Source organism: Pholis gunnellus, assembly GCF_910591455.1.
Source record: "Pholis gunnellus genome assembly, chromosome: 4".
Classification (NCBI taxonomy): Eukaryota; Metazoa; Chordata; class Actinopteri; order Perciformes; family Pholidae; genus Pholis; species Pholis gunnellus.
Window position 1 is genome coordinate 14,294,488 of NC_136530.1, and position 13,839 is coordinate 14,308,326.

The 13,839-nt window shown below is 39.5% G+C and overlaps 1 protein-coding gene across 1 annotated transcript; it reads left to right on the forward strand.

The window, feature by feature from the left end:
- Nucleotides 1-999: 999 nt before the first annotated feature.
- ifi44g (interferon induced protein 44g) lies at nucleotides 1,000-6,027 on the forward strand. Its single transcript, XM_079158461.1, has 8 exons — nucleotides 1,000-1,102; nucleotides 2,272-2,438; nucleotides 2,801-2,852; nucleotides 3,067-3,262; nucleotides 3,759-3,911; nucleotides 4,343-4,514; nucleotides 4,896-4,996; nucleotides 5,568-6,027. The coding sequence occupies exons 1-8, from the start codon at nucleotides 1,074-1,076 to the stop codon at nucleotides 5,757-5,759; spliced, it is 1,062 nt and encodes a 353-aa protein (XP_079014587.1). The 5' UTR covers nucleotides 1,000-1,073; the 3' UTR covers nucleotides 5,760-6,027.
- Nucleotides 6,028-13,839: the final 7,812 nt, after the last annotated feature.

Sequence of the window (13,839 nt, forward strand, 5' to 3'; positions counted from 1 at the left end):
CACACACACACCAAGTTTTCTTATCCAACGAATAGCAATCACCACCATCAATTACAGAGTAATATTCAGATCAAAACATTCAGTTATGAAAAGCTACTGAGTGATGCCACTGACTGTGTGTGAGGACATGTGTAGGAGTTTTGGATATCAGGCTGCGGGTTCTCTGGAGGAAAGAGAATGAAGGGTGGCCACAGGTGGACCCCTGCTGTCAGATAGCGGGTCAGCATCAAGCTTCAAACACAAGACTAGAGCTCCCACTAGTGGATAAGATGAGTAGAAACAACAAAAACATGTGTCAGGCTGTGTTGTCATGAATCTACTGGGCCCTCTGACAGGCTATATTGTACTTGGGCTAAACTACTGTGGCTGGCCGCTCTGGCTTGATTAGGCATATTCATCTTGATGCAATGGCCATGGCCCGCTCAGTAGTCCAGCCGTCATCACTGCTTATCTAGCTTACAAATAGTTACTAGTTATATCAGAAACTTATTAACACCATTCTCTGACCTAATGTACCTCTAAGACAATCAAAATGCATGTTGAAATCATCCCCTGCATGTCTCTGCTGTGATGTCCTCATCCCAATGTCCAATGTCAGTCTACCTTCACATATGAGCAACCTGTTGTCCCTCTTTGAAGACAGTCTGCTCCATATTATACTACTTATAACCTGTTGTATTATAAACTCAGTGTCACTTCTTGCAGCATAAATGTGTTAGAGGAATGAAACGGCATGTGTTGGGCATGTAAGCTAAAATGTCATAACATCATTTGCACCAAAATTTGAGGATGTTACTAATTCCTTTGTGAAACCTACCTCCCCCTGCTGTAGTGTAGAATAGACACAAAGCAACCATCCATAGAAAGGGTTCTCAGGTCTGGACCATCTGAAACAGACAACAACAAGCTCGCTCTGTACACAGAACCCACAGCAGTGCTGACTATCATTCACCATTGACACTGATTGTTAAGTTTCACTTTCTTTTCCTCAGAAAGGGAGTCGCCTCTCTTGTTTCGTTCCGTACTATCCTCTTGACGGCTGTTGGTCGCCACTTCTACATGCAGCGGTTATCATGCAGAAACAAAACGGAGAAAAACTCAGGTAACATATAGTTCATGTTAATGTTTAATAAGTTAATGTTAAAAACCAAGGTAATGTTTATCATGCAACGCTGAGTTACGCAGGTGAACTCAACGCTAGTTAAGTTTCACGAAGGGTGTCAGTTAAGAAGAACGTTAGACTGTAAAGCTATCCACTGTGTTGTAGACTTTATCTCATGCTTGCAGCAATACCGGGTGATATTTAAGAAACTGCATGTGTTAACTTAGTTAGCTTCAACTGGGTCAATTATATAAGTGTACATGAAGGTGCTTGTTGGCAGAAAAATGTAATCATTTTTCTCCATGAGAAATCTCCATATTGTGGAAAATAAAGCAAATTTGAATCCTGTATACTTATCTGATCTAATGTTGTGCTTTACTACTATAACTGATATCAAAAGATTCACATTGAGAAAAATGTCCATCAAAGAAACCTAAAGCTCTTTTTCAAAAATATAAAACCCCCAAATGTTCTTTTTACTATGATAAAGAATAGAAAACCTTTGGGTATGTTTGGCCTTTTTTCGTTGACAGGTGACTTCACAAAAGAGTCAATCATACAAGTAACAGTTAGTTATTCAGCATTTTCTGTCAGTTGACTGGTTGCTTAATGGATTAATCATCTTAACAATGAACTTAAAACTAATAAAAAAGAGGCAGTTTGATGTGAAGTGGGGAGTGTGTATTGTCTTGACACTTCACATGACTTCCTGACTTTCTCTGAGGTTGTGCAAAGGGACTAATGTCCTCCAGTAATAGGCAGTTGAATCAGGAGTTTCATATCAAAGGCACCAGTCTTTCAGAGGACTAGAGAGCAAATGCAAAAGAGCCTTTGTCCCAGTTTTATGACTAATTGGCAGACTTCCAATTTATGTTTGGCTTGTTTGTAGTAAGTATTTACTCTATGTCTCTATGCCAGTTTGATTCTTATAATAACACTTATATTATGTATTTCAATCATTAGTGCTCAACTCAAATTTCTTCACAAAACTATTTGGGAAACTCACTTTGATTTCTCTGTCTCAACAGCAGCAACTTTTAATCACATTTTAGGTCACATATATAGCATTTTAGGTGTAAGGCCTTTAACTAAGAACATTCAAGGTAATTTCAGCTCCTTTGTCTTTGTTATGCTCCTACTCTGATGCATGTTATTGTTTTCCTCATCAGGTCGGGTGGCTTTTCATTTGCTTTCACACCCCCATCTTTCAAAGTGCCATCTGCTCCGGCTGAACTTGCTATCGACAAGGTAGCGGGCGCCAAAGATTCTTCCAGCATAGTTACAGATGTCAGTTCAACAGAGAGAAGGGAGAACAATCATTTGTTTACATTCCCAGGTAAGTTACTGAACAGTTCCACACCAAGAAAACTGTCAAAGACCAGCACTGCCATTGAATATGTAGACAGTACAGTGGGTCACCACCCTGGTGTGTCTACATGTGGCCTCATACTTGTCTGTATTCAGTGTCTACACTTGTGTTAAATGTTGTGCAAACTTTGTGTGAATAGATGCTGTTGTTTCTGGAAATATCTGGATGTGACATTACTGTGTGTTTTACCATTTATCCACATAATTACAAAAATACATTGAAATAACAAATTCATTTTGATAGTTAGATTTATTTTCATGTATTTCACTCAGAAGAGGTGAAACATAGCAAACTGAATATTTGATTTAACCTTATCATCTTCTCCTCAGGAGCTCGACCAGATTTGCAATCTCAATGGAGAGACATGGAGTGGACAGAAGAGTGAGTACAAAAAATGACATTCAAGTCAAGTTTGCAACTATTTTAATCACTAGCAGTCAAATTAATATATTTCCCTTCATTTAAAGTGAAAAGTAAACCTATTTTAAACACTATCAACATATTACCGTTATTCCTTTCAACTCATTCAACTCCAAGCCTTTATTCTATTTATGTAAATTATGCTGAACAGCAAGTATCTTACATTTTAATCTAGGCAAAAGAAGAGCCTGATGAAGACCGTCAGCTCCTACAAACCCAGCAGTGGCGAGGTGACTCAGGCTCAGGTTCTCCTCCTGGGTCCGGTCGGTTCTGGAAAGTCCAGCTTCATCAGTTCAGTCCAGTCGGTGTTTAATGGTAGAGTCACCAACCGAGCCATGGTGGGCTCCTCCTCGACCAGCTTCACCAAGAAGGTACAAGTAGAGCAGTAACTGAGAGAATTCACTAAAATATTTGACATTTATTTTGACCAAATGAGCTGAAAGACCAGTTTAAGTTTATTTGTAAATCATGCAAAATCTATCAAATTTGACTAAGACATCTGAACTCAATATCCACTTAATAGCTTTTCTTTCAATCTTATGGTCTTTGTTAGCAAATGGAGTTTGCCTGGTTGTCATGAAGTTGTCAACTCGATACACTCACCTGTGTTTCAGATGTTTTTTAAGTCAAGAATGTACTTTCACGCTCAATTCAATGTTAAATGCTGAACACAAACAAAAAATTTAATATAAATATATTAAAAAAAGATACCGACAAACAAGACATACACACATAAAAAGCAACATTAAACCAGAGTGTATCAAGTTTGTTCATCAGGAGACCGTATTGGTACAAACCTCCAACCAGCAGGTCTGTTGCCATGGTTTAGGCGTCCATCCCACTAACTTTGTTTTGTGCGTGTGTCAGCTGCAGTCCTTCAACATCCACGGTCAGAATAAAGAGGATCCTACTGGACTGGTTTTGTGCGATATGGTGGGCCTGGGAGGTGGAGGGATGACCGGACTGACCCTCCATGACATCATGTCCGTCATTAAAGGTCATGCGCCTGAGGGACACAAGGTAAGCAGGGTCGGTATTGTAATGTCGTAGTTTTAGCATTGCGCTAAAGATAGCAATGCTGGTGTATTGGTTGGTTGTTTGGTCCAGACTGAAATATTTCTCACCAACCACCAGATGGATTGGCACAGCATTTTATACAGACTCTCATGATTCCCAGAGGATGCATTTTATTGACTTTGGTGGTCCTCTGAGTTTTCTTCTAGCGCCACCATGAGGATAACATTTGTGGTTTTGAGTGATAGGTCTCAACCACCATTGGATGGATTGCCATGAAATTTGGTACAGACATTCATGTTCCCCTGAGGATAAATTGTAAGAGCTTTAGTGATCCTCTTACTTTTTATCTAGCACCATCATTAGGTCAGAATTAGTTTAGTGCTAATTGCTAACACTCAACATGAGCTGTGTTGCTCTTCATTTCTCTCTCTCAGTTTAGCCCAGATCAGCCAGTGAGGTCCGAGACTGTGGGCTACGTGAAGAGGCCAAGCCTCAAAGACAAGATCCATTGTGTGGCCTTTGTGGTGGACGCTTCTAAAATCCTGACCTACCCTAAAGGCCTCAGCACCACCTTCCAGCAGCTCCGGGAGCACATCAGTGACCTGGGTAAGAAAAGGAAAAACAAGCAGTTAAACACAAAGACATTTTCACGAACAGATGGAAGTTCCTTGTCAGACAAAATGGGCTTTGACTTTTGAAACCAAAGTGGAAAGGCAGTACTCTTAATTTAGTTTTCATTTGTTAGTTCATGATTTACACATTTATTCCATATTGCACAAAGATTTGACAGACCTGTTTATTTCTGTTGGATTTTGCTGTGGTTAGAACTGCAGAAGGACATAACAACTTTGGCTTTAAAACCTTTAGAAATCAACTGAACGCAAAGACTGTTGAAATCCTGAGTAATGTATTTCTCTGAAATGTAACAATTACAAGCTGTTTTATTGCAATGAAACCTTAATGAACGCCTTGTATTCTGTCTGTTAGGTGTTCACCAGGTGGCTCTGCTGACCCACATTGACCAAATTTGTTCAGAAACGTACAAAGATGTCACCCATGTTTACAAGAGCCGCGTCATTCAGGACATGGTAGGTTGAAATTAACCTTTGAGAAGTGTATTGTGTATTGAGAAGTGTATTACATGTATTGTAATATAGCTCTCCAGACCCTGAGACTTTTCCTCAACATTTTCTGTAAATGAGAAATGGAAATGCACTAACCACCTGACCATTAATGTATTGCATAATACAGACACTAAGGTTGTCATTTAGTCAACATAGCTTATCAACATGCCTGTGAGGACACAATGCTGAATAAGTAACTTACAATGTATTTAGTAAATTACTTGTAATGAAGATTTAGCTTTGATAATGTATTACCAGTACATTAATCTACTTTAATCTCAGTGGGTCCATTGTAAACCACTCTCTGTTTTTTTGTTTTTTACAATAAAGAAGTGAAGTAGTCAATCCCAATATAAAATGACCAACCAACAAAGGCTTGAAAACAGTCAGTAACTATCTGAATAGTTAATTTGTAGACTGTATTTTATTTTATTTTTCAATGCTGGAAAACAATGAGGAACTGCAGGCAGATCCTTTTTTTTTTTTTAAACCACACAAGATGAGATGATCATTTGACATTTTTGTGTGTTTGCAGATGGGTAAAGCTGCAGCTCTGCTGGGTATGTCCACCTCCTACATCATCCCGGTGAGGAACTACTCGTCACAGCTGGACCTGGATGTGAACACTGATGTGCTTCTGCTTAGTGCCGTCGACCACATCCTGCAGTATGCTGACCTGTATTTCCAGGACAATACACCCCAAAACACAGGGCCAAAGATAGACTAAAACATTCATTTCTTTCTAAAAATATTGAAAAAGTCATCATTCACATTTAATTAACTGTTAAATCACAACAGTTAAAAAGCAACCTCAGGGATAAGGGGTTTTGTGTACAGGATTTGATCCTTTTTAAATATCAAAGCTACAGTTAAATCACATGATACACATAGTGGCTTCAAACTACCTTGTAAACCTTTACTCTCTTGTTATGTCTTTTACAAAATTATAATGGAAAAAACATAATTGAGAATAAACCCAGAACTTTGATATCTTATTTGTAAGCGTGAACTATTCTTTTTATATCAGTGGGCAGTGAGCCTCATGTAAGAACCATTCATACAAACAGAAGTGTTTTTGAGTGGCAGTTTTCTCGCACTTTATTTTGCTTTATGTAGGAATGAAGTCTAGTGGTCTGGACTCTCCGAATCGGAGAGAATTACACATCTGCAAGCTAGATTAAAGCTTTCTCTGACGCTTTTGTTCCGGTAAATATTTGCTATTTACTTTACTAATATAATCTCTCTCTCTTTAAGCTAACGTTACTACATTACTTCAGCCTGTGGACCTACAATTGAAGCTAGCTGCACCCTATTTTGATCAGTTCCTTTTTACACAGGTTTTCAGATAGATGGAGCAGGAGAATAAGAGAGAGAGGGTTCATTCGTGACACTCTGGGGCTCTGCTGACACACTGGGGACACATATTTATGTTTAAAAAACATGAAAAGGTGCCTTTTGCATAAAAGGTGAACTTTAAGACTCTCAACAATTGCACGCCTCCTGATACAAAATGCAGTTGCTAGGTGTTTTGTTTACAAATTCAAAGAGACAAGATCACATTTCTCATATCTTGCCTCTATTGATTGGTTGCCGGTCAGTTTTAGGGTTGATTGATTTTTATATTTTTCTGATGATGTTTAAAACATCTACTGGGAATTGCTGCTCCCCTACATACTAACACACTGTTGCCTCAGAGGCAGGACTCTCTGGCTGCTCCTAAATCCTGGATCGAGACCACAGTCCAGGGTCTCAGCAGTCAGGGCCTCTCAGCTCTGGAGCTCCCTGCTTGAAGATCTGAGTATTTTAAATCACACTTTTACATTAACCCCATGTTTTATTGGTTTCCTGCTCTATAGTGTCTTATCCATTTTGTTTGTTGAGTTCTCATTTTTTATTTATTTTTTTTGTAGTTTTTTTAGTAATTCCCTGAACTTATTTTAAAATATAATCATGTTTTGATCATGATTATTGTGTAAAGCTCCTTGTACCTTTGCTTTGAAAGATCTTTTTTAAGGCTTTTTTGCCTTTATTTGACCGTACAGCTGAAACACTTTTAATCAGGCCGAAAATGTTCAATGAAAAGTAAACAACACTCTATGTGTCCTTTATCTACAAATCCTGATTCACTTATAATTTATTTTTTCAAGATCATTGCTGTCAATATTATTTATTCGTATACCATGTGTCTTTCACTATAATGGAGGAAAGAGCTTAAAAGTTCATTTAAAACTCAAATTTATTTTCATTGTTCAGTGTTAAATATCACATTATATACTGAATAATTTGGCCCAGCCCAAGCTCTCTAAGAAAACGAGGAAAAACTCCCCAAAATCCTGATTGCAGGAAAATGAGAAGAAACCTCGGGAAAGGCAATTCAGAAAGAGATCTCCTCTCCTCGGACGGCTGGGTGTGCTACAATATCTGCAAAAGCAGGAGTTCCTCACGTTCTCCTTCCTGTCAAAGAGAGAGAGCAGCATTAGTATTTGAATCACACTTATACATGACATTAAATAATATTAATATAATAATTCCAAATTTGGATGACAAATTTGGGTTGGTGTGCGTGTGTGTGTGTCTGTGTGTAGTGTTATGTTTTTTTTTAGCCATGGGTGACTTCTGAGCTGCTCCAGGGTAGGACGCTGATTGGGGTCTTTGGTAAAACATCTTCTCAAGAAATCCTGGCAATCTGGAGAGAAAGAAGGAGAAGAAAGGTGAGGGCGACGGCTACAGTGATCCATCAGAATGTCAACAGATATGTTTCTGCTGACATGTTCGTGAGTATGTTTCTCATTCTCACCGTCTTATTATGTCTGTATATTCTAGCATAACCTTGTCCTGCAGAATGACGATGAAGGAGTTCCTCACGTTCTCCTTCCTGTCAAAGAGGCAGAGCAGTGTTAGAATTTGGATGAAAAGTTTGGGTTGGTGTGCGTGTGTGTCTGTGTGTAGTGTTCTGACATGTTCGTGAGTATGTTTTTCTTACTTTTGGACAGCGTCTCGCTGATTCTCACACGGGTTCTCAAGAACTCGGTGGTCTCAAAATCGACATCACTGTAGAGTGTTTCAAATAGGACCACGCCCATCTGCCACACTGTGTTGGGTCCGGCTCTGTATCTACAACGACGAAACCACTCTGGGGGGATGAAAGCAGGAGTACCTAGAATATACAGACATAATAAGACGGTGAGGATGAGGATGAGTATAATAATTCCAATTACGAACGGGATGTTCTTTTGTAGCCTAACCTTGTCCTGCAGAATGATGAGGAAGGAGTTCATCACGTTCTCCTTCCTGTCAAAGAGGCAGAGCGATGACAGTGATGCACCAGAATGTCAACTGAAATCAACAGATATGTTTCTGCTGACATGTTCGTGAGTATGTTTTTCTTACTTTTGGACAGCGTCTCGCTGATTCTCACACGGGTTCTCAAGAACTCGGTGGTCTCAAAATCTACATCACTGTAGAGTGTTTCAAATAGGACCACGCCCATCTGCCACACTGTGTTGGGTCCGGCTCTGTATCTATGATGATAAAACCACTCTGGGGGGATGAAAGCAGGAGTACCTAGAATATACAGACATAATAAGACGGTGAGGATGAGGATGAGTATAATACCAATTACGAACAGGATGTTCTTTTGTAGCCTAACCTTGTCCTGCAGAATGATGAGGAAGGAGTTCATCACGTTCTCCTTCCTGTCAAAGAGGCAGAGCAGGGTCAAGATTTGGATGACAAGTTTGGGTTGGTGTGCGTGTGTCATCTCTTTGATCCTCTTGACCAGGGCGTTCTGGTCGAAGGCCACGGCCTCAGCACACTGTGTAGTGTTAGGTTTATTTTAGCCATGGGTGAATTCTGAGCTGCTCCAGGGTAGGACGCTGATTGGGGTCTTTGTTAAAACATCCTCTCAAGAAATCCTGGCAATCTGGAGAGAAAGAAGGAGAAGAAAGGTGAGGGCGACGGCTACAGTGATCCATCAGAATGTCAACAGATATGTTTCTGCTGACATGTTTGTGAGTATGTTTTTCTTACTTTTGGACAGCGTCTCGCTGATTCTCACACGGTTGCTCAAGAACTCGGTGGTCTGAAAATCTGCATCACTGTGGAGTGTTTCAAAGAGGACCACTCCCAGCTGCCACACTGTGGTGGGTCCGGCTGTGTATCTATGATGATAAAACCACTCTGGGGGGATGAAAGCAGGAGTACCTAGAATATACAGACATAATAAGACGGTGAGGATGAGGATGAGGAGCTGTGTCTAAATGTAAAAGTTACAGATGGGTAAGTTATTGAAGAGCAGGAGTAAAGCCAGACATCTTACCGTAGAAGACGCGATAACAGGATCTTCTCTTGACGAAGCAGCTCAGACCAAAGTCAATGAGGCGAACTCGCGGGACGTCCGAGCTCGTCTCAATCAAGATGTTATCAATCTTAATGTCCCGGTGGAAAATATTTTGCTTCTCTAGGTCAATTGCTGCATCTATCAGCTGTTTCAGTATGATCTGACAGACAAAAAGAGAGAGATGAGGGATCACAGAGGAGGATGGTTTGACATGATTTCATGGCTGTGACTCTGAGCTGACTACGAATACAAAACACAAAGTTTCTAAAAGCATCTTTAAGCCATAGAAATTGAAATGCACGTAAAAACCTCATCCGTTTATTTTCTCCTCCAAATAACTTTAGCTGACCTGGAGCTTTGTCTACAACCTGTTTGACTGCCTCCACTACTGTTTCTTGATCCATCAGAACAATTGCTTTGGTGAATACAATGTTACCAAGATCAACAGAAACAATGATCTAAAGACTAGGAAAATAAACCTTAAATTTAAAAAAAGCCTCCCAGTTCCTGTAAAAAGTTCAAGACACACAAGGATCCTCCAGCAGCTTACCTTGGCCTCCTGCTCTTGTAAGGAGCCTCCGTTGCCGTTGATGTAGGCGAGTAGGTCCTCGGCGGGGATCGGTCTCTCCATTACCAGGATCAGCTCCTGGTCAAGATCGTACCAGTCCAATAGAGACACGGGTGCTGACGTCCCCACTGATCCACTTGTTTTGTCCGCCAGTTTCAACATGATGGCAACCTCCATGGACAGCTGCTTCCCAGTTTTACTCTGAAACATCACAACAGAGTGGAGGATGAGAGAGACCCATGATTCATCCATAATACATTCAGAAAAAGAGTGCAGTGTTGAATACAGAAGATTTTAACAGCAGCAGGTGTTGCTCTCTCACCACGTGTTTGCAGAAAATGCGGTCCTTGGGAATGTGTTTGATGGCAACCTATGAGATACAAACAAGACTTGTGTTAGCACTCCCTGACCATTTTGTGTGTGTGTGTGTGTGTGTGTGTGTGTGTGTGTGTGTGTGTGTGTGTGTGTGTGTGTGTGTGTGCAAGATTGTGTGTGTGTGTAACACTTACAGGTATATTATCTGCTTTGCGATAGCCAGCAAACACAGTTCCACATCCTCCTTGACCAAGCTGATCCTGCTGTTTGTATTTGGCCTCAAATTCAGCTGAACAGACCAACACATATTATGTTTTAATACAGTTGTGAGTAACACCAATTATATGCTACCTAAGCTCTAATATGAATCCCTCCTCTGTTATACTTATAAATCCTAATCTTACACTAAAATGAGGTCAAACCTTACATTTAATAATAATAATGTTATTTATATAGCACCTTTAAAAACAGAGTTTACAAAGTGCTTTAACAGACAAAGCAGCAAAAGCAAGGCAATAGTAACAACACTATACTGACCTCTTAAGACATCTACAGACGGTCTGGTCTTCTTCAGGTATGGCCTCGTTTTACTTTTTGTCTTTGGTCCACCGTCGGCGGCGGCCTTCCTCTCACCAACTCTCACATCCTCCACAGATGTATTGCAGTGTTCTACAGAGGAGAAAAACACCCAGAGGAACATCAGCTTGACCATCATAGGCACTAACGTGGACAATAGACATCCTCCATACGAAATGACAAAATGGGCAGATTCAAAAATAGTTTGCCTGCCAAAACCTCAATAAAAATAACATTTCTCACTGTCCTCCAGTGGAATCCATCCAAGCAGGTAATTTTATTTGTCCAGTTTTTGACATATCTGTCTCCAGCCCAATACAATTAAGGTGAATGCAATTTAGTTTGTGGTGCTCACAGCAATGAAACATTTAACAGCAACATCTATTTCCAAAAACAGGCTCCTTGTTACTCTGGATAATCTACAAGCCTCAATGTAATCAGTATCTATTGGACCAATCTTCTACCAAAGAAATAGTCCAAATGAAACTATAGTGTGTTCGATAGATTATCCATCCAGAGCACCTTTTTGGAAAGAGATGTTGCTTTTGAATTTTAAAATGTCAATTGTTGATGCTGTGAGCACCAAAAATTAAATTCCTCTTTCACGCCTGAGTGAAATCAAAAATCTCAGACACAGATCTTTTAAAACCTGAGGAAACCTGGAAGAAATTATCCAAACTATCTGCATAAATAGATACCATTAGAGGGAAGGGATAATTTGTTTTCTTTGTAATCTAGGTGAACTGAAGTCTATTTAGATCAATATACCAACACCCCAGTTGATGTACATTTCTGTAAGAGATCTGAGTACATCTTCCACCACTGTCTGAACCCCGTGTTTAGTAAACTGATGATTGGATACACTCCCAACAGCAGATTCACATGATCAGCTTACCTTTCTCAGAGTGCTTTGAGGAGGATGCCGACTCTTTGCCAAACAGGTTGAGGTCAAGTCTTCCCTTTTTCTCCTTCTTCTTCGTTGGTTCTCCCTCTGCATGTTCTGTGGCGTTCCTCTTCACTCCTCTCGCACTGAAGCATTCCTCAGAGGTGGTTGGGTCGTCACTTTCTGAAAGCCTTGTCCTTTTGAAAAGGGGTTCACTTTCCGGTCTGGTCTTTCTTTTAACTCCTCTAGTCATGTCATCCTCTCCGGGAGCTGAACTTGCTGATATGCCCATGCTGATATAGTTGTGAACTATTTATATATATAGGTATACGCGATAACTTCAGAGCAACCAGTGTGAACCAATGCTTGAACTGAATGAATTTGTCAATGTGTGTGTTCTTAATATGTGGTGAACAGAATGTGGAACACAATGAGTTGTTCTGTATCATGAGGTCATGATAGAACAACCGTCAAATTTCTTAATATGCAAATTAGTGTTTAGTGCTTTATTTGAATTGTGTGTATATTTGTATAGGTGGCACTGAAACAATTCATACAATGCATAAAATACACAAGCATACAATGCTTGATATGGACTCCCTCTCAGTCATCTGGATGATTTTACCTATTGAAATGCCCTTAGGTTGTTTTTATGAACTATTCATATTGATCTAAAGTCAAACATTTTAAGGAATAAATGCAAAACTATTCTTTGCTTTCTGGTTGGCAATGTTGTTCTGTCTGTCAAGCCACCATTTTGGTCCAGACTGAAATATCTCAACAACTGTTGGATGGATTGAACTTTGGTCCTATCTATCCTACTGACTTTAGGTGATCACCTCATTTTTATCTAGCAACGCCATGCGGTTGACATTTGTGGTTTTTGCATGTGAAGAAATACACATTCCTGCCAATGTTATAACATCGTTCCACTGATCATGAGATTACAGTAATATGCCCAACACATTATAATGCTGCACTGTGCCAGCAAAAGGCAGAGAAGAACACAGTTAGAAAGTGAAAATGGAGAAACATTAACAATGCATTTTTTTAAATAAATAAAAAAAGAGGCCAAGAGGAATGTGGAAGGCCAGGACATGCTCTACCAGTCCCTCAAGCTAACCAACGGCATCTGGATCTTAGCTGAGCTCCGCATTCAGCCCGGCAACCCCAACTACACGGTAGAGGATTATTACACTATTGGGCCTTCAGCTGTGCTTCATGCTTGTTTGATGAATATCTGTGTCCAGGTGACATCTACAAGGTTTAATGTAGAATTCCAATGCAGCTCAGTTGGTAAGAAAGGGAAAGAAAATAACAAAGAATTTCAAGTTTTTGTTGTTGTTATTTTTATTGATCACAATTAAACCTGGACAAACATTTTTGAGTGATTCGTGGTTGTATTTGGTGAAGTGCCTGCATGTAGTAGATTATAGCTGCGTCTCTGATAGGTAGTGAAACAGGTTTTTAGGTTTTATATACATATATTTAGTGTTTAATGGCTTTTTAATGTAAAGTAGATTGAGTTCACTTGTGCTATATAATGAGAAGAATTGGAACCAGAATTTATTCCACAAAGGACTACAACAAACATTTATTTATTTAATTTTCGATTTATTTATCAATGCTGTTTTTGATCAATAGGTTGTTAGTCTATAAAACAACAGAAAGTAGTCAAAATTAATATTCATACTTTCCCAAAGTCCACAGTGATGTCTTCCAATGTCTTGTTCTGTCCTGAGTCAGTCCAAAACCCAAATATATTAATTTAAATGTGATGTAATACAGAGATAAACAACCGGTCTTCACATTGAAGAAGGTAGAACCAGAGAATAATTGGCTTTTTTCGCTTGAAAAATGGCTAAAACGATTAATAGATTATCAAAATAGCTGCAGATTATTTTTCTTACATTCAAACTAATCGACTAATTGTTTGAAGCTTTGAATCCATGTTATGTAAAACTCTATAAACCCTCCTTCAGCTGTCTACTTAATTGTTTCTGCACTACACACACTCACAGTAGATGATCATCCAGAACAGTGATTACTTTTATTGGTTTTAGTATCTACCTAAATACACTGCAGTTTACTCTTTTGTGTTGATCAAAAATGAGTCCTCTCATAAC

Coding starts and splice junctions, on each gene's coding strand:
- ifi44g (XM_079158461.1), top strand. CDS start 1,074: ATGCAGAAACAAAACGGAGAAAAACTCAG. Junction 3,263..3,758: donor CGACCAGCTTCACCAAGAAG/GTACAAGTAGAG, acceptor TGCGTGTGTCAG/CTGCAGTCCTTCAACATCCA. Junction 4,515..4,895: donor GGAGCACATCAGTGACCTGG/GTAAGAAAAGGA, acceptor TCTGTCTGTTAG/GTGTTCACCAGGTGGCTCTG.